This window comes from Arabidopsis thaliana, chromosome 5, assembly GCF_000001735.4.
Source record: "Arabidopsis thaliana chromosome 5, partial sequence".
NCBI lineage: Eukaryota > Viridiplantae > Streptophyta > Magnoliopsida > Brassicales > Brassicaceae > Arabidopsis > Arabidopsis thaliana.
The window spans coordinates 22,454,871-22,478,681 of NC_003076.8; the positions used below are offsets into that span (position 1 = coordinate 22,454,871).

The window sequence follows — 23,811 nt, forward strand, 5'->3', positions numbered from 1 at the left end:
GTTTTTGTTTTTTTTTTAAATATGACAAATTCTTAACATAATTCGTTTTTTTTAGTTCCCTTAAATTTCGTTCTACAAATCTTCAGCATAAAATACGAATAAGACCGAGAATATTATATCCCTCTCCTTAATTAATATTTCGTATAGATTTCTCTATTTAGGGTTTTTATTGGATAACTATTATTCGAAGCAGGTACGTTTAAATAACAAGTCATGCAAGAAAGCATGCGCCTGGCTCTTGTAGCACGTTTGGTCTGCGATGGCACTGCAAAGTGCAACGTGTGACTGGTTCGACGCTCGAGCCAGGCATCAGCAGAGAGAGAGAGAGAAGAGCAAGCAACACCAAACAACAAAAACAATAAGTCGATAAATATAAATCATTTGAGGTATTCTTAAATATCTCTTTTTTGTGTTTTAGCCGACAAAACGAATGCAAATCATTCCTTTTCAGCACAGTTATAATTTTAAATGACATTATTTTATGAAGATAAAAAACAATGACATTTTAATGTTTACTCCATAAAATATTTTTATCTTTTTATCTTTATTGTTATTGTGGTAACAAATATAGTTTTTATTTAGTAGTAGTAACACAAACAGAGGTGATGTGAAAAAATATTACAAAGCAACTCTGTTCCGGCAAAGATAGTTCAGTCTTGTTGCTCTATTCGTTAGCTGCTTCCTCTGAGATGGAGGTGATATCTGACAAAATGTCTGCGTCATTGTCTTCTTCTATCGTTAGGCTCGAGACTTCATTGTCTTCTTCTATCGTTAGGCTTGAGACTTCGCCATTTAAAGAAGAGACTTCGTCTTCACCCGTGACAGATGGAGCTGGTGAAGCATCAGTGCTCGTGCATGTGCTAGTGCATGTCGTCGTCGTGCTATGAGTTGATGATGAGTCTGAACTCGAACTTGAACTCTCTGACGATGATGATTGTTGTTGAAGGCTCCAATACATTATACTTGCCGTTAGGATTAGTATCATCTTTTGATTCACCTGCAACAAAAGACATTTAAAAACATCAGATTTACATTTTGATGTATGTTGTTTTCTTGTTTCGGAAGATTTGATTCCGTTCTTTACCTCCACGATATCTTCTGGCAACAAGAAAACCGAGCAACCAAGCTTTCTTGCTACGCTGACAATGTATGTAGCATTCAATCTCTTCTCATCGTCTGTTACAAAGTTTCCATAGCGAAAAAATAACGATTAAACAAATTCAGTTTGAACAGAGAAGAGAAAGAGAGTGAAGAGGTTGTGAGTGTAGTTAGAGAGAGTAAGGACCTGATTCACCCTTGGTGACAAGATTCCAGTTAACAACTCTTGGCTCAACCGCCCATAGAAGATCGAGGAAGAATAATCCGCTCGATAGACTTTTATCCTATTGAAGTTTAGCAAGACAGATTTTGTTCAACATAAGCTTGTTCAGTTGAACTTTTTTTTTTTGAGTTTTGATAAAAGTAAAAGATGGAACCTTGAAGCTTTCGATCTGCGATTTCCGCCCCATGATTCTGACTTTCCTGTTAGCCCAGCTTATGATTTCTGAGTCGGTCATGTCTTTTCCTCGTGTCCGAGATCTTAGACTCTTGAGAAGTTGGAGCATATGTGTTCTCATCAACTGCCATAAGAAGCCTGAGACATGTATACACACCTTTAGTGTTATACAATTTCTAAGACTGTTGAGCATCTTAACAAAATAAACATTTTTTAGCTAGCTAAGAAGAGTAATTACCGAGGATAAGCTTTTTATTTCCTTGAACAATGTCATTTCCAGCTACATTTACGAGCGAGAATCTCATCTCTTTCCCAATCTTCACGACTTGATTGCAATTCTCTACTTTTCTAAACGGCATCTTAATTGGTGGTTTTGAAGCCTGCTTCCAGTTAACTGAGCCTGGATAGACCTTATCAACAACTTCCAGAAGAATCCATCTGCATCAGAAATATTCAGTATTGAAAAACTTATAATACGTTTCAGGACCAAAAGATTATAAATTATTTTGCATACCAAATGCTTACCCGTTTCTAACATCTTCAAACACATTATTGACGTAACTCTCAATCCCGAGGCTGTTAATCCATAGCCGGTAACATCTTTCGTCTCTGCAAGTCTGTAAATCCTCAGTCATCATCTCCGCAAAGGAGAATCTACCATCAGTGCTAAGGCCATTCCTGCAGCAGGTACAGAGAAGCTAGTGTGTAAGAAACCAGTACATAAGAAAATATTCTATCTTTAGTGATCTTTTACCGACCTTTCATGAAATATCTGTGCCACAAATGCTAGATTCAAATACGAAGACCCCTCAACTATCTCCTCTGCAGTCAAATACCGTTTGCAGTTCATTCTCTCTGCGTGTTCGAGGACCATGTTAGCCCTTTCAAGATCATCCTCTGCATTTAGAGTTGCTGGATCACAATGCTCTGGTGCGAGAACATTAAGCAGGTAAGCATAGGCCTGTGCGTCCTGCATAGTCAACAATCTCAACCATCAACATTAAGAAAAAATACCAAACATTTTCATAACTAATGAGTGATCTGTTGTTTTTTCTATTCAAACTGATATTGCGTCAGCGTGTTGGAGAAAACTACTTGATGAAGCTTTTGAAGGGACAAAAAAGAAGATTTGCTATTTGGAAATACCTTCAGATCCGATGAAAAATTTCCAACAGTTTTTTTGTAACCACCTTTCTTGAGATGGAAGTTCATCCATTTGAGCAAGACTTTCTCTGGGGGTAATCTCAGAAATTCTTCTATATCCTGCAACAGACAGAAACTTGTTATTAATATCTACGACATGCTTATAGTTTGGTCAGATATTCACAAATAGATTAGCAGATCGTTACCTCGTTGTCCTCCACCAACTCAACAAGCTGAGGCATCTTCTTTAAACTAAGATCGGCAAGCAGTTGAATCTGCAGTTTCCAGCATTGGTTAGTAAATCATCAAGCACAAACACAAGACAGTGCACATAGCAAACAAGTATGGACCTTTATGAGTTGTGAGATCAATCCAAGCACCAGATGAGGCTGCAAAAACAATGAAACATCTGCAGTCAGAATCTTCTATATTCGTCTCAACCAATATATTATGATATACTGAAAAGTGAAAACTAAGCAAGTATAACATACTCGTCCTTCAGCCAGGTCCTGAGTCCCGATATTAACCACACTGCAGCCAACAGCTTTTGCAGAGTTAAGACAGAGCGTGTGATTCTCATTTCTCTCCCATGGGTTAAGTACCCTTTTCGTGTTGATCGCTCGTTCATCTATTGTCCCAGGAACTGCTATATTTATAAGCTTACTGTGCCAACAAAGGAAAAAGAGAGTACAAGTCAAAATCCAGAAACCAAAATGTACTAATGTTGAGACTGAAATCCAAAACACAAATTTTCACATAAGTTCATTACCATAAAAGCACACCATCTTTCACAAGTTCATACAAATCATTTGAATCCGGATCTAAAGGAAGAAATTGCTTCAAAAACGGGTCATCCCCAAGATATCTATTGATGTGAAGAACAAAAGAACCCTTCTCTGACTGGTTTATGGTATGAAGAGTCGTAGTGCCGGCTTTAAGAAATGAAGATGAATGCTTAAGACCACCACCAGCTTTATCAGCAGCTTTATCTCGCAAGTTTAGATATACCTACACACATTACACATCACATTCATCAAAAGAGATTCACAAGAACAAACAAAACACAACACAACACAGAGAAAGATCAAACTAACCTTGAGAAACGATTCGAAATCAAGATCATCATCACTTTCATAATCAGAACCCAAACCTCCCAAGATTTCTTTGATTTCTTTCTCCTTAAATGATGAACTAAGTGACTTCACCTTGACCAACACAGATGGAAGATCCTCTAATGTAACCTTACCACTCTGATTCTTCAACGCAACAAACTAAAAAACCACAAATCAAAACAAGCTTCTCTTTAGATTGCATCCACGGAAGCTAAACCAATGAGAAAGAGAGTAACTTTATACCTTGGAATTAAGACTCCTTAGCTCAACTTGTGTAAGCTGACTTTGTAACCATGGATCCGAAACAATAACACCCACAAAACCAGACATCTCCCCCGTTACAATCCACGGGGAAGATAATCTTCAAACTCACACCAATGTAGGAACTTCTCCCTGCCAAGAAAGAATCAGAAAAATCAAAACTTTGAGATAAAACGAAAAGAAACCAATTTTATCGATCGAAAGATTTCATTACTTAAAATAGCAATGTTGTTCTTAACTAATCAAAAAACATTACAGCAAGATTCAAACTTTTAACAGTTTTCCAGATAGATTAGGAAAAAAGCCGGTGACTTTCGATTACACAAAATCCAGAAATCTAGGAGAATAATAAAAATAAAACACAAACCCCAATGTATCGAAATGAGATTCTTCTCTGCTTAGAATCAATAATCCAAAGTTGTTCAATGTGTATATTTTAATCGATGATAATGTTTCTTTCTTCCAGAAAACTAGGAAGCAAGAATCGAACCACAATGTGAACGAAGATGATACGGCAGAGAAAAGAGAGGATCGTTATTTGCTTCGTGCGAGAGCAAACAAAGAGAGAGAGAGAAAACGAGTTTCTGGTTGTGAAATTGAATGCTTAATCAGAATCGCGAGTAGGGTTTTGTTTGGTTTTATATACTCGCTGTCTGATGACGACATGTGGAAGAAACAGTGGACCTCACGGTTTAACGACTTGTGTAGGTGTCATTTCTAAATAGAGAAGAAGACTACACAAAAAATTTGTATGCTTTTGGACTCTTAAATGTTTTTCTATGTATTTACTTCGTTAGTTCGTTACATAAATTTAAAAATGACAGTACTAACCATATATAGCTGAGTTATTTTCGGAAGATATTTGATATTCTCAAGTGATATTTATTGCAAAATACCCTAATTTTTTTGTTTACTTATTTTTTTGGAAATTTAGATTTTATGAACGAAACAAAGATCTTCTCCACCGACGTTTTAAATATTTTGCTGATTTGTTTTTAAACCCCATGTGTGGTACGCACGACGGCCTACTATTTAAATTGTGACAATAACTATAGGTGATATTGAATTTAATATTTTTATTAGAACGCAAATCTCTCTGTGTACAATTCGAAAGAAAATGTAAAAAAGCTTTACACAATAACACAATAGTTTTAGTCAAACAAAAATTAATGTCTACTATAAATCAACTGTATGGTAAGATTTCCATAACTTTTGCCGTCTAAATATTTTTTAAAGCAAGATCATAAAATATTCAAATCATCGTTTCAAGATGTTACAGTATTTTGATCTTTTTATAACATTTTATTGAAATAAAAGATATTAATTTGTTGAGAGGTGCAAAACAACATTAATATATTTATTTTAAACAACATAAATACAAAATCATTAAAAAACCAATCTTTTATTTAACAAGTGATAATAAAACTTTTGAAACTTGATGATAATTACCATATTAAAAGCCAATAATTATCAAATTCATGTCAGTGCTAATGATCCATCTAAATGATCAACAAGGACAAAACCAACGGCGCCACAATGGTCACGCAAAGAGTCCAAAAAAATCTTTGTCATTCACCGCCCAGAAACTATGGCATGCAAAACAACTAAGTCTTTCTCACATTTGTCCCTTTCTTCACGCATCTCAACTCAAAAGCCTCCTGATCACATCACCCACACTTATCTTTACGTTACGCTCTTAAATTACTACTAACTTTCGGTTAGCATTTTAACTTGTTTATAAACAAGCTCATGATCATGAGGGGGATTCACAAGTAGAGTCTAGAGAAAAGAGAGAATGGGTAAGAACAATACCAAATTCCTTATGCAATTTGCAACTTTTGCAATGGTTTTAACCTTTGCGATGATGGTCAAAGAAGCTACAAGCATGTCCATTTGTGACATGGACATAAATGATATGCAGAAATGTCGCCCAGCCATCACTGGAAACAATCCCCCACCTCCCGTCAATGATTGCTGCGTAGTGGTTCGGAAAGCTAATTTCGAATGCTTATGCAGATTTAAGTTTTATCTCCCAATTTTACGAATTGATCCATCTAAAGTCGTGGCTCTTGTAGCTAAATGTGGTGTTACAACAGTCCCTCGTTCTTGCCAAGGTATTTTCATGTGATTTTTGAATTTGTAGTAAGATCTTGAGAGTAATTAATGACAGAGTGTAACGTTTTTTATTCGCGCAGTTTGAAGAACTAAGCTGAGGACAAATCTCTCTATGGGGCTGCAAACATCGCTGGATCTTGACAAGATCTTGTCTTGCATCTGAAGTTACAATGTTTTTATATTTCGTTAAAAGTGAATTTACAATGTTTTCAAGTGTTCTGTTCCAAATAAATAACAAAGTTTTAATGATTAGATTCACCTTGTGTATGTAGAAGAACCGTGTGCTATACGTTAATCAAAAAGGTTAAGTACTAGTTTTTTTTGTCCTCGAGTATCCAAAACCTAACTCACCATCATGCCTTTCTCCATGAAGAGAATCATACTAAGAAACTGCGAAAAACAGAGAACTGTTCACGTGTCATGGTTATAAACCATAATTCTTGGTAAAAATCTGATTGCTAACTTGTGGTAATAGAAGATAGGCAACACAATTCACTAGCAGTGGATAGTGCTACACAAGCTTTCTTTAGCTCTTTTGAAATTGGTGACTTGCATAATACGGAAGCAAATCACAAAACCATAGACTTGTCCTTACATGACAAGAAGACAGTGACTTGACAAGGACAAAACAAAATACAACGACCAAAAGCCATCGGTGAGAAAATATCTCCCATAGTTGTCCCCTTTTTTGTACATTTCAACTCAAAAGACGACTTGACTAAAAAGACACGTGAGTCGCTTTTAATAGTTTCCACTTAGCATTAACGTTGCTAAAAAATAAGCTCATTAGATTTAAGGGTTTTACAATAGAGTTGAGAGAGAGAGAAGATTAAAAAAGAGAGAATGTGTAGGAACAATATCCTGATGCAATTTGCAGCTCTTGCGATGGTTTTAACGGCTGCAATAATGGTGAAAGAAGCTAGAAGCATTCCCATTTGCAACATCGAGACAAATGACTTGGTCAAATGTCATCCAGCTTTCACTGGAATTGAAACAACCCGCCACCTCCGGGACCTGACTGTTGCGCATTGGTCAGAGCCGCTAATCTACAATGCCTTTGCCCGTACAAGCCTTATCTCTCCAGGTTTGGGATTGATCCATCTAAAGTCAGGCCTCTACTAACCAGATGTGGTGTAAACACTCCTCCCTCCTGTTTCTAAGGTAAATATCATAGTAACCGCAGGATTTTGCTGTTCTTTTCTGCAAAGAAAGAAAAGTCTTACGTTTGTTTTGTTGTTCCTTGTGTAACACGCAGATTGAAGAACTGCGCTGAACAAAGGCCGTATGCCGCAGCTTTGTCTCGATCTGATGAAGTCTCTTAAGTTATAATATGCCTTTTCGTGTTTAATTCGAATAAATCGGCAACTTTGCAATATGATAACTGTATTAACTTTTACTCTCAACTTTCAACTTTCGAGTCTTAAGGGAAGACGGAATTATCATGGGCTTTTAAAAGGCTTTATGCTACGAAACACACTATCCTCGTTTAAGCCCATATTGTATGATCCAAATAATATTGGTCAGCTATTTGCCTATTTCCCACTTTCAGTCCTCGAGAAGGAAAATGAAGTTGACTGAGAATACTAACAATGTTTTTCCTAATCTTTTACTAGGTTTTCTTGTATTTAAATTAGATTCACAAATTTTTCACTCGTAAACAAACTCCTTCGAAGGAATATTAAAAGTAAAATAAAAAAATAAGAAATAAAAGAATTGCAATGAAAAAGAGTTGGTTAGAAATAAACCCAACAATAAAAACTTTTATTGAGATGTGCATTGTGCAGTATGTAACAGAGCACGCCTTTTTCAAAACACACGTTTTCGGGAAATGTATATATGAGAAACTAACACCTATACAATAGGGAAAGAAAATAAGCTGCAAAAACCGATTTAGCCATATTCGTATAATATAGCTAATAATATTGTATGACAAAGGAGAATTTAAATTTTAGTGTCGTCCTCTTTCACTTGTATCTCCTTTTGATTCATGGAGATTCCATTCCATAGCTAAGCAAGCGCTTTGTAATTGGGAGGCTTTATCCCCTGCTCACCTGTTTTAAGTTTTAATGGAATTTCTAATGGTTTCGACAAAAAGAAAATGTATATATTGTATGACAAAGGAGACTTTAAATTTTAATGTGATCCTCTTTTACTTGTATTTACGTCACAACTGTACAAGTGTCAGTCGCAACATTTATAAGTGTAAAGTGATGCTCACTCTTTTTTTCTTTTCCCAGATCATCATTACTAGTAGACTAGTACGTAGCCTATCCCTTCCAGCTGTTTAAGAAAAGAATAAAAATCTTTCGAAATATAGAATTTGTAAAAACGATAAACTTATATTTGTACGTCTTTCATTTCACTCAATTAATGTTGTTGTTGAAGATATGGTAAACTTTCTAGAATTTCAAAGTTTTATTAGAGCATCATTAACAATGAGTTCTTAAAAAGTTTTAAAAATCTCTTAAAATATTATATAAAATAAAATATAAATAAAAAATAGAAAAGGGTTCTTAAAAATATAAAATTGGTTTTTAATTAAGAGATTTTTGATATACTCTCTCTTCTTATTAAAATCCCTTAATATTTAATTATTATTTTGAACATCATAAATGTTAAGAATTTTACTAAGAACCCATCAAGAAGGATGATCTTAGTAATCTATATATATATATTTTTGCAGCCATTTTGTGAAATAAATCATAGAGTTGAGACTTATTTACAATGGCTGCCATTGACTATTAATTATTGATTTTTTTCCAGCAATAAATTGATTAACAAATTAAAAATATTCTAAATATATTCGGCAACTATTTAAAACAAAAAATGTTTGACAAACAAAAATATAATTGCAATCCCTTAAAATGAGCAAAACCCACCTAAATATATTCTTTATTTATCCAATAAATTTTTTTCTCCAAAATTTGAACTAGATTTTGACAACTATTTTAAACAAATATTTGTTTGATAAACCAAAATACAATTGCAATCCCGTAAAATATTTATTTTAATTATATATTTAAATTAGCGGTGTACCGCGGTTTTTTTTTACGGGACGGATTTGGCGAGACGGGTTTGGTAGGACGTTACTTAATAACAATTGTAAACTATAAAATAAAAATAAATAGATTTAATTTGCAAACTTTTATATATACTAACTTAAAAAATAAGTTGTCCCCGCGATATACCGCGGGTTAAAATCTAGTTGGTAATGTGTAAGTACATAGATTATACGATTTGGTTTGGAGAAAGACCGTATACAACCAACATAGTTAATTAAGCTATAATTAGAGTATAAATAGAGGTTAACCATTAGTTATATACCCCATAAAACTTTTAGTCTGATATCATAAACTATATATTCATTTCTTTTTACTTTTTGGTCAAATTAATATACAACTAATTAAGTATATCATTCAAATAAAAGTAAAACAAGATTCGAAAACCAAGGTTATTGGAAGGAGATGGTTAAAAGAAACATAGATATACCATGCTATTATCTTTATAAATTATAACACCTGAATAAATAGATTACCAGTTATGGTTCCTGTCTAGTAAAAGGTAAAGGTTTCCCGCAGTGGAAATAGATGTTGATCCAGTAATCAGAGATTGATATAAGAAAGGCGGTTTGTATCTTCTAATCAAAGAGAAAAATCATAATAGAAAATCAGAGAAACATGAGAATTGAGAAGAATATCAAAGTCTTTGAGTGGTGTGGCTAAAACCACCGTTTCTAAGTCTAAGGGACATGCCATGGCATCAAGCCAGTGGTACTCTCCAGTTCCTCTTTCGCAGGATGATGATCTTGAAGAAGAAGAAGATGAGAAAGAAGAAGAAGAAGTAGAAGAAGAAGAAGAAGAAGAAGAAGAAGAAGAAGACGAAGAAGGTGAATGGTCGCTCAAGAAGAAGGTGTACGTTGCTTTCCCCAAGAGCTTCGGCGGTGGCTTTTTGGTCGATAGGAAGAAGGAGACCAAGATATCCACGGTGGACAAGTCTTCTTTTGGGCAAGGGACCCACATGGACTACGTTGACTATGGAACAAGCAGTGGGAAAAGCAACGAGCAAAACACCATCAAGGAAGAGGAGAACAAAATACCTGAGTATGGTGGTTGCAACGGTTGCCCAGGATGCATTCGATGCGGATGTCGAGGATGTAGCGGTGGCTGCCGTTTTTGCCCCGGTTGCTGTGCGTGCCAGTACTAATTTAAAAGAAATTCACCGTAACCTAATTATCATTCTGTTGTAGTTTTAAATTATTGTTTTTTACTTTTCTTTTGTCTTAAATGTATTTTTTTCGCTTTTGTTTCTTGTGTTATTTAGTACTAGTATTGTGTAATGTTAATTTGCATTATACTATTACTCCTCTAAATAATCTTCTGACACAAACAATTAAATTTAAAAAACATTATAACAAAGTCAAAACAACATAGTCATAATGGTCTTTTAAACAATGTAATATTTCAAACAACAAATCAATTTAAACATAAGCCTTTCCAAATGGGCCTGACGAACTGAAGCGCGTGGCCGGTATGTAGTTGGGTTCTGCGGAAAAAATGAGAACTACATATGAAAGCTTTCCATTTCTGGGGATTTCGCATCTCGAGTTCATTGAGGGAAATGGAAAGAAGAAAAAAACAATCTTTGGAAAGTTTTCTAATTATAAGAGAGAAGAGCAATTAGGGTTTTTTTGGACGTAGGAACGAGAAAAAAAATATATAAATATGGCTCTGTTCTTCAGCCGAATCTCAAAGCTTTCTGTAAGATACTATCTTTGTTCCTATGTCATACAGTACTTTCTTTGATTCTTGGTTACTAAGTCCGATGTTTGGTTCATGGAAATTGACAGGGACGCAGGAACAATGCTCGTTTCTTCTCATCATTGCCTCCGTCCCCATGCTTGGTGCTGACCACTAAGAAGTTGCGAGGGTCTCCAGAGGAGGGCCTAATCGTGCATCACAAGTTATTCGAACCGGCTACGGAAAAAAAAGTGTACGGCAATGAGAAGAAGTATCCCAAAGAGCTTCATGGAGCTCCGCTTCTGGGAGCATCGAAAGGTTGGGTCGCTTTTTTCAAGGAGAAAGACATTAGTGTGCATCTCACGGATCTGTACAAGCCTTGTGTCTCATCTCCAAGAGTCATATCATTACCATCACTCAAGCTCGACTATAAACCCGCAACTCATGCCACGGAAGTGTGTCTCTCTTCGTCTGATCCTGTCCAAGACGACTATTACGTGGCTGCAAAGTTCAATGACTATCACGTAAGTGTATGTAGGCCTCGTTGGGACTCTGACTGGACTCACAACGAGACCGGTTACAGTCTTTTACCAGCCTCTGAGCTCATGTACTCCAAGAGAGACAAAGCCTTCCACTTTACGAGTTTTAAGGGTCTCTACATGGGTTCTCTGTATCTCAGTAAAAAAGACGAGATCAAGTATAAAGAGATACGCCTTAGAAACCTGCCTAAGATTCCAGAGGCAGGTTGGGAGATGTTGGATAAATGTTCCATGACCAATCACTTAGTGGATTCTCCCTCTGGTGAACTTTTCTTCATCAAGTGGTACGTATTTATTTAAGATTGTTCGCTACTTTTACTCAATCAAAGCAGAGTAGAGAGATATTGAGCTACTTGTTTCTCTGTCTAGGTACACACAGTGTATTCACAAAGAGGACGAAGATGGGGATTTGGAATGTCTCCACAGCAAAACTAAGCGGTTCATGGTCTTTAGGCAAGATGGGATGAGCAAAGACTTTGGTTACACTGAAGATATTGGAGATCTCTGCATCTTCCTTGGCAAGAGTGAAGCCTTCTGTGTCACGGCAAGTTTGTACCCAGGGCTCAAACCTAACTCCATCTATTACCTTGGCCCTAGATTTGGTTCTTACGATCTAGCTTCTGGTACAAACAGTTCCTTCACGTTCGATCGCTTTGGTAAACCCTCGCTTGTTGTCCCTTACTGGATCCATTCGACATCTTCTCTGAGCTCTAGCTAGTATCTGGGCCTGCCTTGTGCTTTTGTGTCTAATATTGTTCTTTTCTGGATCCTTGTACTTGTTAGGGTTAGGGTTTGGGTTTGGGTTTGTGTGTGATTTGAAGATTTGAATTTAATAATTTATTTATGAACGTTATTATGTATGCCACAAGGCCTGGAATAATCCAGAGGTGCTTCTTAAGTTCCAACGACTCATAAATTCCTTAGATCGTTTCATTTTCAATGACTTGTTCTTACGTGACAAGAAGACAGTCTCTTGATATTCTTACACAGAAAACTACACGACTTGACAAGGACAAAACAAGATAAAACGACCAAAAGCCATTAGTCACGCAAAAGGAACAAGCTCTGTAATTTACCAACTGGAGACTAAAAGTCTACCACATTTGTCTGTTTGTTACAATTTAACTCAAAAGACGACCGACTTGGCTAAAAATACCCGTGAGTCTACCTTGTACTAGCTCTCACTTCTCATTAATCTTTCCTTGTATAATAAGCTCATTACATGTAAGAGTTTCACATATCACAACAGAGTTGAGTGAGAAAGAATAAGGGATTAGAAAAAGAGAGAATGGGTAAGGACAACACCAGAATCCTCATGCAATTTTCAGCTCTCGCGATGGTTTTAACAGCTGCAATAATGGTGAAAGAAGCTACAAGCATTCCCGTTTGCAACATTGACACAAACGACTTGGCGAAATGCCGTCCAGCCGTCACTGGAAACAACCCTCCACCACCGGGACCGGACTGCTGCGCAGTGGCCAGAGTTGCTAATCTACAATGCCTCTGCCCGTACAAGCCTTATCTCCCCACTGTCGGGATAGACCCATCTAGAGTCAGGCCTCTTCTTGCCAATTGTGGTGTAAACAGTCCTTCCTGTTTCTAAGGTAAAAAATCAAAGTAACCTCAGGATTTTCTCACTTGTTTATGTAAAGAGAGAAAATCTTACGTTTGTTTTGTTGTTCCTTCTGTAACACGCAGCATGAAGAACTGAGCTGAAGTCAGGCCCAGTCTCCCACAGACTTTGTCTTGCCCTGAAGTCTCTAAGCTATAAATATGTCTTTTGCTGTTCTGATTCGCATAAATATCAACTTTGCAGTGATTTTTCAGTCACCTTATCTATTATATAGATGAACCATGTTCTACTATTAATGAAATGAAATAAAGTACTTGTTTTTTTGCTAACTCCATTGTGTACTACTTTCTTGAGTATTTAAAAATTGACTCCTTATGTATCTTCCGTGCAAAGAACCCAAATCATAATATTAAGAGATGTAAAATACATTTGACAAATAACAAAATAACTAGGCATTTGTAGTTGACAATATTTGAAAGTGACTACACAATATGATAGCATCTTAACATTACTTTTTAGATCTAATGTTGTCTTAATCCATTACTAGTAATGTCGAAATGTACTCTGTTTCTCACATTTTTATTAAATTTTCATTTATGAAAAGAGAGAGATAGAGCAAAAAAAAAGCCAATAAGTCTCCCACATGTCTCTTTGCAACTTGCAGATATTTCAACTCAAAAGACGACTTGACTTGACTTAAGGTCCATATCATACTTATGGTTGAACCAAGAAAAAAAAAGAGACGACTAGACTAGTAGAAGACTAATGAGTCTGCAACCCATACCATACGCTCAATCTAACTTGTATAATAAGCTCATTAGATTTAAGGATCATATGGAATAGTCAAGAGAGAATGGATACGAACAATACCAGAACTGTGAAATTTGCAGCTCTTGCAATAGTTTTAGCCGCCTTGGTGTTGATGGAAGAACCTACGAGCATTACCGCATGTAACATCAACGCAAACCATCTGGAAAAATGTCGTCCAGCCGTAATTGGAGACAACCCGCCATCTCCAATCAAAGAGTGTTGTGAACTCCTCCAAGCCGCTAATCTGAAATGCATCTGCAGATTCAAGTCTGTTCTCCCCGTTTTAGCGGTTTACCCATCTAAAGTCCAGGCTCTTCTGAGCAAATGTGGCCTGACAACAATCCCTCCTGCTTGCCAAGGTAAAATCAAAATACCATTAAGATACTAAAAACCGGTAGACTAGTAGGATCCCAATATGAAGTATGAAGTAAAAAAGGCTTACGTTTTGCTGTTCTGTAAGTGCAGCTTTGAGGAACTGAGATGGAGACAGACCGTTCTAGCAGACTTCACTCGAACTTGTCCTGCAACTGATCTGAAGTCTTACAATATGTCTTATGTTCCGATCCAAATAAATTACAAACTCGCAGTAATAATCGCAGCTTGTGTATATAGAAGAACCTTGTTGTATACATTTAACAAAAACTTTAAGAAACTGTTTTAGCTAAACCAACTATCCTACTTTCTTGACTATAAAAAAAACTAACTCATCATGATTTCCCCGCGGAGAACCCGGATCAATTCTGCAACACAAAAAGAGAGAATTGTTCGCTTATCATGATGAATATTGTAGGCACCTCTTCCCGGATGTACTTATTAATTCCGGTTACACATTATTGATCAAGTGAGGTGCGTTTGCTGCAAAATGTATAAATTTGTGTGGTAATAATGGAGGGTATACCTAGCATTCTGGTTGGTTTTCTCGACGAGGTCCACCGAAGATAGGCCTCATGTATGTGTCGTCAAACTTTCTCCAGTAGCGGTGGATGGTGTACACAGGTTGTTCCATCAGAAGGGAAATACTATCTTTAGCTCTATTGAAGTTGGTGGAAGCAGACTCGTCAAAGGAAAGAAGAGGAAGTGTCGCATCTTCTTTCGGAGAACCTGGCTCAGTGCGTTTACCTCTATTTCCGGTGTTGTGACTTGCATCTTGAGGAAGGAGATAATTCACAAGTGGTTTTGTGAGGAAACCAAAGACCTGTTTGTTACATGACAAAGAAGTCATTCTTTTGATCTTAACACAGAAAACTACCAGAACCAGTAGGGCCATATACTAAGGTAGTATTTGTTTTACCAGTGTAGTAAAGAGAACAACGATAGTGGTGTTGGTGACCATGGCAGCATTCACAGGATCCAATGTAACACCGGAGTATGTGAACTTGGCACATGAAAGATATACCAAAATGAGATATAATGGAAATGTTACTAATTCAATGTAAAAGTAATACAATAGAGATTAGAGATAATATGAATGTGCAAAGAGAAAAACCTGCTTGAAAGCCAGAGCAATTGAGACAGCACCTCGCATTAGACCTGCCCACCAAATGATCACCTATAAAGTATACAAAGAGAGAATTATATAACAGAAACTTTCCCATTCTCGGACCATTATTAATTTTTTATTTTAGTGCTTCTGATAATGTAACTGTAACAAACAAGAGCTAAACCTGATGCTTAAATGTGATAGACTCGTTTCTTTCAGTGTGCCTGTTCATGAAATTTGTTAAGACCGAGAGTGGAAAGACAAATGCTGCTCGTCCAAGCAATACTAATGCGGTTATGACACCGGAGACACCCAGAGTACCCCCAAAGCTGCAAGAAGATGATTAATGTTACAAGTCTTCATTGGGAAGAGATTTCAGAAACAACGAGTCACCACCACAGCTTAACTAACAGTTAATTGGCGATTAACTTCGTGTCAAGAGAGAAGAAGACATAGAGGATGTCTTTGGGATAATCTTGATTCTAGGTATGCATTTAAGAAATACACGAGGTTCATATCAAAATGCTGTGTATTGTTTTGACAAAACACTCTAAACGCTCTACCAGCTGATAAATGGATACGACTTTATACCTTAAGCTGCTTGTCTTCCACTTTGTAAAATCAAGAGCATCTGTTCCAACATACAGAAATATGAATGTCTCCGCAATAAAGGACAACATTGCAAATACATGCCTGCAAAATATAGATGCACAGTCAGACAAAAGCAATTCCTGCAAATTGAGACTTCAGCGAATAAACAATTGTCTGATACATTGCCTGGAAGTGATTCTTGAGCTCTCTGTCACGTTATATGATGCATAATGCGACATTAAAACACCACAGAAGAAAACAGTAAGAATTCCACTTAATGAGAAGAGCTGCAAGAGAACAACTATATTGAGTTAAAACAGAGAAATGCAGCACTTCAATTCCAAATGAAAACTAAAAAGTAGCGTTCATGACCAGTGTATTACCTCAGCCAACATATATGAAAGGTAAGCCATTAGAACCATGATGGCGAGTTCGCGTGTAGTAGAATGTCTGTCAGCAACCATATAACAAGATCAATATAAAGGCACATCTTATCACTAAAAAAAAAAAACTTAAGCTTGAGATGAAAAATTTGCAAGTTTGGTGTACTTTTACCTTCCAAAATACAAGGTTTTAAGAACAAAAGATGTTATTAGCCCCACCTGCAAGACATTCACAGTTCTAAGATTACTCATGATATGCTTCAAACAGAGTAAAAAACTATGCCAACTCAATAGCTTACACCAATTCCGAGAAGTGTGCTTGTTGAGAAGAGGTACAAAAAGTTCCCAAATACTTGCAGCGCCGTCCAACCGGTTAGGCTTTCAAATTGAATCTTTTGCACGGCGTTGAACAGTACAACTGAGGTTGCATCATTCACCACTCCTTCTCCAAAGACTAAGCTGTATAGCAATGGTGTTTCATCTTGATGGAGAATCTGTAAAAGTTTAAGATGCAATGTAAGAAAAAACTTTTAATAGAAGAAGTAGTAAGACAAAGAATCTTCTAAATCAAGAACCTGTAGAGTGCAAACAGTATCAGTTGATGAGAAAATCGTTCCTATGGCTGAATCAAAACAAGAAAGCATTCACTCTCGCAAACTGATAAGTAATAACCATCTCAACAAGAAATGAAAAGAAACATAGATCAGTGAAAAATCTTACCAAGATAGTCTCTAGCACTCAACCCCTTAAATCCCAACTTGGGAAACAGCCACCAAGTCCCTGGTTCACATTATAAAAACAACAAAAATAGAGATGGTAACAACTCCGAGATAATCAACTTTAAATCATATAGTCAAGTCATTCAAAGATTAATGAAATATTTTTTACCAAACGAGATAATGACAGTGGAGATGAAAACTCCAATCACACCAAAGGACATGATGGTTAAAAAGTTGTGAAAAAACTTCTTTTTCTTAACTTGGAACCTGCCACAACAAACCAAAAAATCTTCAGTCAATCACCATCATAGTGTAATCTAACCCATTAACCACAACATAGTAACCAAAACCATAGTAAGCTTACCCAGCATTGAAGATTATTGGAGGAAGAAGGTAAATGAAGAAGAGTTCTTCATCAAACACCAAAATATGTGAACTTTTTCCTTTACTAATAAGTAAGATCACTGTTCCTGATGCTGCTCCCTACTTGCAACAAAACCAATCAAAAATAGTGATAAAATTGTTCTTTAAGAGCAGAAAAGCTCAAAACTTTAGCTAAAACAAAAAAAAGAAGAAATTTTGAAGAAAATTACTACTAAAATGGCGGTAATAGATTCATTAACCCATCGATTCTCTTCAAGCAAGTGGCCGATAACTAAACATAGACAGAGAATGGCGATGAACACTGAGATTGGTATCACCTGAGGATGCTCAGCTGCTAGTTTATTCGTCACAAACTCTGTTAATCCGATACTCATTTTTCACTCGATAATGTTTTCGATTTCGTCGATTTTGAAAACACCAATCGCAAACGAAGAAGGCACACAGAGAACGATAGAGAGAGAGACGAGGAAAGAGTCAGAGAGTGAGGAGAGATTTGAACTGCGATGAACAAGGCGGTGGTTACAGGTGGCGAGGAGACGAAAGACACGTGGCATGTTTCCAACGTCATCAGACTGAGTAAACGTGAGGCTTTTTGGAATTGTACTGCATCTTGGGCCTTTTTAGGGCCCAAAACTAACTCATCATGTATTTTTTTCTTACCGGATTTGGGGATTTTTTTCTTTTTTCTTTTTTGGGTCTAACTAACTCGCGTAAATTGTTGTTCTTTTTCCTTAATTTATTTTTACCTCTTGTTCTTTATTCTGTTTATATAAAATTATGAAACTTGAAAACTCAATATTTATTACAACGAATTATTTGGTGAAGACTCGAACCAATCGAAATAAAACACTCTACTGAGTAACGGTCCCGGTTGCAACAGCCAAGACGCTAGAACGTGATCGTTTCGTTTGGTCGTGTTTTGATGACGTAAAAAGTGACTCAGCGACCTATTTCACCACGTGTAATCTTTAACGACCATGTTCTAGGACCTACCTGACTTTTAATCGATCATCCACCACCGCCTTCTCAACATTTTTTAAGATACTAGTATCATTATAGCTATAATATAAATTAAGAAACTTGTAAATATTATAATTAACGTGAAAACATAGAATTCGGATATATAATGTGTATATTAGATAAATAATAAATCTGCTCATATGTGATATGTATATGCATATATCATATATGTAAATGTAGCCATTATTGGAATGCGTATTGGGTAATGGGTAGTATCACTAGAATGATACAATTTTTCTTATATACAGAGAAGAGAAGAGGAAACAAGAAAAACAAATACGTTCCCCGCAGTAGACTTTTTATTTGTTGGTACCGTAGAGGAAAACAGATATACACCAATTACTATAGGAGTGATTAAGGGAGAAATTGCAGGGATATAATTGATATCTAATAGCCGTTTCTACACTAATCCTAATTATAACAAGACCAATGATTGACACATGTATATTGCAATTGCATGCATTATATAGTTTATTATTATGCTTGCTTATAGTTTAGCTGGTTTTGGAAACAAGTAGGTAGTAATAAAGAAAAACAAAGAGAGAGTAGGTCGTAATAAATGAAGAACGCATAACTATAAAAAATAAATACACAAATATATGTAAAACAATTGTTTGGTTTCTCTAGGTTGGAGACAACCAATCAAAAAATTATATTCTAATTTAAAATAAAACTTATTTAGTTATCCCATGAAAATTAAACTCTTGTATTCTCAAAAAAAAATTGAGTCAAAATTACACTCCCAATATTTTCTGTCTGCAATAAAGATATGGAGACACATTGAAAAACATTTTAGTTTATTTATGAAAAACCAAAAAAATAAAATTTTAGTTGATGTTTTCTTTTTAAAGTGGAAAAATGTGTCAAAAACAAAAAGTCGAAGTTCTTTTGTTTTCCCTTTTAAAATAATCAACGATCATATAAATTCGAATCCCACAAACCAAAAAGCTCTCTCTCTCTCTCTCTCTCTCTCTCTCTCTGAGTAAATCTCAGTTTTTGGTCGAAGTTGGTGAAGTCGCCGCCGGGACAACTCAGGTTGTTACAGATGATAAACATGCGAGATAATCCAACAATGCATGTCTTACAAGCTTCAAAGTTTCTATTTTTAGCTCTTATTTTGATCCAGTTGCTGTCTACTCAACTCTTTGCTCAAAGATCTAAAAGTCCATGGCAAACACTCACTGGTTAGTGTCTTCTATCTCCTTCTTCTCCTATTTATTCAATACCCTTCACTGTTAATCAATAAATCAGTAGAAAAGTTGCTTCCTTTTGAATCGTTTCATAGAAATCAAAGAGAAAAATTTGGGGGTTTTCTGAGTTTCATCCAAAGAAAAATCGAAGCTTTCTTATAGGTTTCATCGGATTTTGTTTCCATTTTTGTAGGAGATGCTCCCCTTGTCATTGCTCGTGGTGGGTTTTCTGGGTTGTTGCCAGATTCAAGTCTCGATGCTTACAGTTTTGTATCGCAGACTAGTGTTCCTGGTGCTGTTCTTTGGTGTGATGTGCAACTAACGAAAGATGCAATTGGACTTTGCTTCCCTGATGTGAAGATGATGAATGCTTCCAATATTCAAGATGTTTACCCTAAACGGAAAACTTCTTACTTGCTTAATGGAGTCCCTACTCAGGATTGGTTCACCATTGATTTCAACTTCAAGGATCTGACAAAAGTTATCTGTAAGTTCACGCGTCTTTTTGAGCTTTAGTATACATTCTAATTTATTGGACTAGTGGATACTAGTTGTAGAAAGATCTTATGTTAATTAGTTTATCTATGTTTTAGGGGTAATTTGTCTGTGACATTTGATCAAATTGAGTAAATTTTAGTATTGTTAGATTTGATTGCTGCTGTTCATTGAGGTGTAACTTGCTTGAATCTTCTTCATACAAATCATTCTCATAGTGAAACAAGGAATATTATCACGGTCAGCGGCATTCGATGGAAACAGTTACGGGATATCGACAGTTAAAGATATATCTACGCAGTTAAAACCTGAGGGTTTTTGGTTAAATGTTCAGGTAGCTCTTTTGTCAGTAAGTTTCTTGTTGTTTTCCATTTTTTGTTGCAGTGAAAGCTCACTCTAATACGGCTGTTCTTTATTCAGCACGACGCATTCTATGCTCAACATAATCTGAGCATGAGCAGCTTTCTGCTATCAATTTCCAAGACTGTGATTATTGACTATCTCTCTTCCCCTGAGGTGAATTTCTTTCGGAACATTGGTAGGCGTTTTGGACGCAATGGGCCAAAGTTTGTGTTCCGGTTTCTTGAAAAAGATGATGTTGAGGTGTCAACCAACCAAACCTATGGATCTCTTGCGGGAAACCTAACATTCCTCAAGACTTTTGCTTCAGGAGTTCTTGTTCCCAAGTCTTACATATGGCCAATCGAAAGCCAATACTTGCTTCCCCGTACATCTTTTGTTCAAGATGCTCACAAAGCAGGATTAGAAGTATATGCATCAGGTTTTGGAAACGATTTTGATCTTGCATACAACTACAGTTTTGATCCATTGGCCGAGTACTTATCTTTCATGGACAATGGAGATTTCTCCGTGGATGGCTTGCTTTCTGATTTCCCACTAACAGCATCTTCAGCTGTTGGTAAGTAAATCTCTTCTTCTGTATCACATATACTGCTATAGAAACTACAACTACACAAGTAAAACCATTTTTCACTTTTCCTTTAAACTTTTCTTGTTCCTCAGACTGCTTCTCCCATCTTGGAAGTAATGCTTCATCACAAGGTATTTGAGCTATTCATATGCGTTTTACTGGCCACATTATTGATGCCATGGCACAATAATAACTAACGGTAGATTTTTTTAATCTTCTGTTTGGTTCATGTCACAGTGGATTTTCTTGTTATATCCAAAAATGGAGCAAGTGGAGACTACCCTGGCTGTACTGACTTGGCCTATACAAAGGCTATCAAAGATGGTGCTGATGTTATCGATTGTTCTCTTCAAATGTCATCAGACGGGATTCCGTTTTGCTTAAGTTCAATAAATCTTGGGGAGAGCACGAACGTTGTCCAAAGTCCTTTCAGAAACCGTTCTACAACTGTTCCTGAGATCGGCTCACTTCCTGGAATATACAGCTTTAGTCTGGCATGGTCTGAGATTCAGACCTTGAGACGTAAGTTTTACCCATATTCTCTTAAAACTGTCTTCTCCGTATGGCATTCTTACTCTAGGCAGTGTGTTGTGCTGGTAGATCCTTGTTCTTACGATAACTGAGTTAGCTGCACGATGGTTCTTTCACGGTGTCCACGGCAAATACTAATTCTAGTTATTTAGAGGCTACCAATAGATGCAAAATATCGTTCTGTTGCAACTTTATCTGTCCCTTGATAATGAAAAAGTAATCTTTCTGTTGATGTAATCCATCTCAAAACCGGTTTTTATCTGTTTTAAGTGTCATTGATTATGTTTCCCCCCCCCCCCCCCCCATCTTTTTGCAGCTGCTATTGAAAACCCCTACAGCAGGGAATTCACTATGTTTAGGAATCCAAGGGAGAGAAGTTCCGGGAAGTTTGTTTCACTTTCTGATTTCTTGAACTTGGCAAAAAACTCCAGCTCTCTCACCGGTGTTTTGATCAGCGTGGAGGTGAGTTGTATAATCACTTTTAGACTTTTATCGGTCATTAGAATAAAAGTGATCTTCGTCATTTCTTTTGATGGTTAAAACGAGTATGATTTGTTTCCTTCAGAATGCAACATATCTGAGAGAGAAGCAAGGGCTCGATGCTGTTAAGGCAGTTCTCGATACACTCACAGAAGCTGGTTACAGCAACAAGACAACAACCACAAGGGTTATGATTCAGTCAACTAACAGCTCAGTCTTAATTGACTTCAAGAAACAGAGCCGGTATGAGACAGTGTACAAAGTCGAAGAAACCATCCGCGACATTCTCGACACTGCAATCGAAGACATTAAGAAATTTGCGGATGCTGTTGTCATTAGTAAAAAATCAGTCTTCCCCACCAGCGAAAGTTTCACCACTGGACAAACTAAACTAGTGGAGAGGCTGCAGAAGTTTCAGCTCCCCGTTTACGTTGAAGTGTTCCGAAATGAGTTTGTTTCTCAACCATGGGATTTCTTCGCTGATGCAACTGTCGAGATAAACTCGCATGTTACTGGAGCTGGTATCAATGGAACCATCACTGAGTTCCCTCTCACAGCCGCGAGATACAAAAGTAAAGTGAAAACCAAAAGAATGTCTTTAAAGCTTTTCTGTTTTCATAACATTTTAGAGTTTTTGACTGTTTTTTTTTGTTGTTCCTTCTCAGGGAACTCGTGCTTGACCCGCAAAGACGTGCCTCCTTACATGATCCCAGTTCAGCCCGCTGGCCTCTTAACCATCGTGAGTCCTGCTTCGTTACCTCCAGCCGAAGCACCAAGCCCAGTTTTCACAGATGCTGATGTCACTGAACCACCATTACCTCCAGTCTCAGCCAGAGCCCCAACCACCACCCCTGGACCTCAATCAACAGGTGAAAAGTCTCCCAACGGACAAACCCGAGTCGCTCTATCTCTTCTTCTCTCTGCATTCGCTACGGTTTTCGCCTCTCTTCTACTTCTGTGATCACATTGATCCGATCACCCGCGCCTGTAGGATTTCATTGTGAGATTGATCGAGTCCTCAGGGAATTTTTTTTCCTTCTAACAGTTCTTGGGATTCTTTGCAGTGATGAGTTTCTTGTCTGTTCATATTATTCGTTGTCTTTTGTAGAATTTCTGGCCAAAGAGGTAAAATTCTTGGACGTAAATTTGTATCATTGTTGTAACATTATTCACTGTAATGTTCTATTTAAACTCTTGTCTTGTGTGTACGTACTTGTAACATTATGATTGTTCTTTGAATATTGTTGTCTAATCGTAAAGATTGGGCTTTTAATACAGGCTACTTATGGATCCAAATTAACTAAAATGGGCTTTAGTTTAAAGCCCAAGTACGTGATAATTCAACAAACTTGACAACTTTCTCGAGATGATTCAGATCTGTCGATGAAGCTCTTGTCTGGACTGGGTTTAACAACGAAGACAGAGATCTTGTGGGGATGTTTCTTCGTGATCATTGGTTCTGTTTCCTTCTTCGGATTCGTCATTGCAGTCGTGTCGTCGAATGATAGGCACTATTGCTTCTTGATTCCATTGACTCTACCAGTTATAATGGTTGCTGTCTACTTTCATTGGCTTAGCATGAAGCTCTTCAAGCATGCTTGATATATCCATCGATCACCATTTTAAGGATCTATTGTGAGTTTCAATTTCACTCTCTCTTGACAATTCATTACTGTACGTAACAGAAAAGCTATGGATGTGGATTTCTTGATTAAATTGAGACAACTTTGTTATCAAAGTAGATTTGTTTAACTTTAGTGATTACTGCAAAATTATGTAGATGAAGAGCTTGTATTACACGTAGTGACTTGTTACTCTCAATT

At 36.7% G+C, this 23,811-nt stretch overlaps 8 protein-coding genes, 2 long non-coding RNA genes, 2 other non-coding genes and 1 pseudogene across 16 annotated transcripts; 9 read left to right on the top strand and 4 right to left on the bottom strand.

Annotated features, from left to right (window-relative positions):
* The first annotated feature begins 227 nt into the window (after positions 1–227).
* AT5G00660 lies at positions 228–410 on the top strand. Its single transcript, NR_144214.1, has one exon. It is a non-coding gene; the product is annotated as an uncharacterized misc_RNA (transcript).
* An 88-nt stretch (positions 411–498) lies between these two features.
* AT5G55400 (Actin binding Calponin homology (CH) domain-containing protein) lies at positions 499–4,728 on the bottom strand. Of its 3 annotated transcripts, none has more exons than NM_001345124.1 (15): positions 4,226–4,631; positions 3,994–4,143; positions 3,733–3,909; positions 3,408–3,646; positions 3,130–3,301; positions 2,989–3,027; positions 2,845–2,913; positions 2,642–2,758; positions 2,254–2,465; positions 2,021–2,173; positions 1,734–1,933; positions 1,476–1,633; positions 1,286–1,382; positions 1,085–1,176; positions 499–997 (listed from the first exon to the last, which is right to left on the bottom strand). In NM_001345124.1, the coding sequence occupies exons 2-15, from the start codon at positions 4,078–4,080 to the stop codon at positions 665–667; spliced, it is 2,145 nt and encodes a 714-aa protein (NP_001318801.1). In that variant the 5' UTR covers positions 4,081–4,143; positions 4,226–4,631; the 3' UTR covers positions 499–664. The 3 variants fall into 3 exon arrangements, with proteins under 3 accessions (NP_001318801.1, NP_001332485.1, NP_001332484.1); NM_001345125.1 differs by having other exon boundaries at positions 512–997; positions 4,379–4,728; NM_001345126.1 differs by having other exon boundaries at positions 548–997; positions 4,502–4,598.
* Positions 4,729–5,679: 951 nt separating this feature from the next.
* On the top strand, positions 5,680–6,515 carry AT5G55410 (Bifunctional inhibitor/lipid-transfer protein/seed storage 2S albumin superfamily protein). 2 transcript variants are annotated; one of them, NM_124923.4, is made up of 2 exons: positions 5,680–6,125; positions 6,207–6,515. In NM_124923.4, the coding sequence occupies exons 1-2, from the start codon at positions 5,807–5,809 to the stop codon at positions 6,209–6,211; spliced, it is 324 nt and encodes a 107-aa protein (NP_200352.2). In that variant the 5' UTR covers positions 5,680–5,806; the 3' UTR covers positions 6,212–6,515. The 2 variants fall into 2 exon arrangements, with proteins under 2 accessions (NP_200352.2, NP_001032078.1); NM_001037001.1 differs by having other exon boundaries at positions 5,680–6,380.
* A 349-nt stretch (positions 6,516–6,864) lies between these two features.
* AT5G55420 lies at positions 6,865–7,588 on the top strand (annotated as a pseudogene). Its single transcript has 2 exons — positions 6,865–7,287; positions 7,382–7,588.
* Positions 7,589–9,718: 2,130 nt separating this feature from the next.
* On the top strand, positions 9,719–10,357 carry AT5G55430 (uncharacterized protein). The gene has a single exon (NM_124925.3). It carries the CDS (start codon positions 9,880–9,882, stop codon positions 10,327–10,329), a length of 450 nt encoding a protein of 149 aa, NP_200354.1. The 5' UTR covers positions 9,719–9,879; the 3' UTR covers positions 10,330–10,357.
* A 465-nt stretch (positions 10,358–10,822) lies between these two features.
* Positions 10,823–12,339, top strand: AT5G55440 (F-box protein, putative (DUF295)). Its single transcript, NM_124926.2, has 3 exons — positions 10,823–10,883; positions 10,973–11,685; positions 11,771–12,339. The coding sequence occupies exons 1-3, from the start codon at positions 10,848–10,850 to the stop codon at positions 12,117–12,119; spliced, it is 1,098 nt and encodes a 365-aa protein (NP_200355.1). The 5' UTR covers positions 10,823–10,847; the 3' UTR covers positions 12,120–12,339.
* A 127-nt stretch (positions 12,340–12,466) lies between these two features.
* On the top strand, positions 12,467–13,436 carry AT5G55450 (Bifunctional inhibitor/lipid-transfer protein/seed storage 2S albumin superfamily protein). Its single transcript, NM_124927.4, has 2 exons — positions 12,467–13,005; positions 13,100–13,436. The coding sequence occupies exon 1, from the start codon at positions 12,690–12,692 to the stop codon at positions 13,002–13,004; it is 315 nt and encodes a 104-aa protein (NP_568824.1). The 5' UTR covers positions 12,467–12,689; the 3' UTR covers position 13,005; positions 13,100–13,436.
* AT5G08275 lies at positions 12,639–13,321 on the bottom strand. The gene is made up of 2 exons (NR_143072.1): positions 13,068–13,321; positions 12,639–13,000 (listed from the first exon to the last, which is right to left on the bottom strand). It is a non-coding gene; the product is annotated as an other RNA (long non-coding RNA).
* Positions 13,437–13,708: 272 nt separating the features above from the next.
* On the top strand, positions 13,709–14,434 carry AT5G55460 (Bifunctional inhibitor/lipid-transfer protein/seed storage 2S albumin superfamily protein). The gene is made up of 2 exons (NM_124928.4): positions 13,709–14,143; positions 14,250–14,434. Exons 1-2 carry the CDS (start codon positions 13,828–13,830, stop codon positions 14,261–14,263), a joined length of 330 nt encoding a protein of 109 aa, NP_200357.2. The 5' UTR covers positions 13,709–13,827; the 3' UTR covers positions 14,264–14,434.
* AT5G08285 lies at positions 14,059–14,368 on the bottom strand. The gene is made up of 2 exons (NR_143073.1): positions 14,227–14,368; positions 14,059–14,131 (listed from the first exon to the last, which is right to left on the bottom strand). It is a non-coding gene; the product is annotated as an other RNA (long non-coding RNA).
* Positions 14,375–17,836, bottom strand: NHX3 (Na+/H+ (sodium hydrogen) exchanger 3). Its single transcript, NM_124929.3, has 15 exons — positions 17,551–17,836; positions 17,322–17,440; positions 17,127–17,224; positions 16,959–17,018; positions 16,814–16,860; positions 16,538–16,732; positions 16,411–16,457; positions 16,239–16,305; positions 16,042–16,142; positions 15,856–15,957; positions 15,449–15,593; positions 15,271–15,333; positions 15,076–15,159; positions 14,683–14,979; positions 14,375–14,524 (listed from the first exon to the last, which is right to left on the bottom strand). Exons 1-14 carry the CDS (start codon positions 17,713–17,715, stop codon positions 14,683–14,685), a joined length of 1,590 nt encoding a protein of 529 aa, NP_200358.1. The 5' UTR covers positions 17,716–17,836; the 3' UTR covers positions 14,375–14,524.
* A 1,435-nt stretch (positions 17,837–19,271) lies between these two features.
* On the top strand, positions 19,272–23,346 carry SVL1 (SHV3-like 1). Its single transcript, NM_124930.4, has 9 exons — positions 19,272–19,545; positions 19,745–20,038; positions 20,265–20,380; positions 20,467–20,965; positions 21,070–21,108; positions 21,215–21,499; positions 21,825–21,970; positions 22,074–22,560; positions 22,654–23,346. The coding sequence occupies exons 1-9, from the start codon at positions 19,407–19,409 to the stop codon at positions 22,947–22,949; spliced, it is 2,301 nt and encodes a 766-aa protein (NP_200359.1). The 5' UTR covers positions 19,272–19,406; the 3' UTR covers positions 22,950–23,346.
* Positions 23,347–23,362: 16 nt separating this feature from the next.
* Positions 23,363–23,756, top strand: AT5G08295. The gene has a single exon (NR_144261.1). It is a non-coding gene; the product is annotated as an uncharacterized misc_RNA (transcript).
* Positions 23,757–23,811: the final 55 nt, after the last annotated feature.

Excerpts from the sequence above, each read along its gene's own strand:
- AT5G55400 (NM_001345124.1), bottom strand. The coding sequence starts at position 4,080 with ATGTCTGGTTTTGTGGGTGTTATTGTTTCGGATCCATGGTTACAAAGT. Across the intron at positions 2,914-2,988 it reads TGATCTCACAACTCATAAAG|ATTCAACTGCTTGCCGATCT; the intron begins GTCCATACTTGT and ends TGGAAACTGCAG. Across the intron at positions 2,174-2,253 it reads GCACAGATATTTCATGAAAG|GAATGGCCTTAGCACTGATG; the intron begins GTCGGTAAAAGA and ends TACCTGCTGCAG.
- AT5G55410 (NM_001037001.1), top strand. The coding sequence starts at position 5,807 with ATGGGTAAGAACAATACCAAATTCCTTATGCAATTTGCAACTTTTGCA.
- AT5G55430 (NM_124925.3), top strand. The coding sequence starts at position 9,880 with ATGGCATCAAGCCAGTGGTACTCTCCAGTTCCTCTTTCGCAGGATGAT.
- AT5G55440 (NM_124926.2), top strand. The coding sequence starts at position 10,848 with ATGGCTCTGTTCTTCAGCCGAATCTCAAAGCTTTCT. Across the intron at positions 10,884-10,972 it reads GCCGAATCTCAAAGCTTTCT|GGACGCAGGAACAATGCTCG; the intron begins GTAAGATACTAT and ends GGAAATTGACAG. Across the intron at positions 11,686-11,770 it reads GAACTTTTCTTCATCAAGTG|GTACACACAGTGTATTCACA; the intron begins GTACGTATTTAT and ends TTCTCTGTCTAG.
- AT5G55450 (NM_124927.4), top strand. The coding sequence starts at position 12,690 with ATGGGTAAGGACAACACCAGAATCCTCATGCAATTTTCAGCTCTCGCG.
- AT5G55460 (NM_124928.4), top strand. The coding sequence starts at position 13,828 with ATGGATACGAACAATACCAGAACTGTGAAATTTGCAGCTCTTGCAATA.
- NHX3 (NM_124929.3), bottom strand. The coding sequence starts at position 17,715 with ATGAGTATCGGATTAACAGAGTTTGTGACGAATAAACTAGCAGCTGAG. Across the intron at positions 16,458-16,537 it reads GCACACTTCTCGGAATTGGT|GTGGGGCTAATAACATCTTT; the intron begins GTAAGCTATTGA and ends AATGTCTTGCAG. Across the intron at positions 16,306-16,410 it reads AAAACCTTGTATTTTGGAAG|ACATTCTACTACACGCGAAC; the intron begins GTAAAAGTACAC and ends GGTTGCTGACAG.
- SVL1 (NM_124930.4), top strand. The coding sequence starts at position 19,407 with ATGATAAACATGCGAGATAATCCAACAATGCATGTCTTACAAGCTTCA. Across the intron at positions 21,109-21,214 it reads AAGTAATGCTTCATCACAAG|TGGATTTTCTTGTTATATCC; the intron begins GTATTTGAGCTA and ends TTCATGTCACAG. Across the intron at positions 21,971-22,073 it reads GTGTTTTGATCAGCGTGGAG|AATGCAACATATCTGAGAGA; the intron begins GTGAGTTGTATA and ends TGTTTCCTTCAG.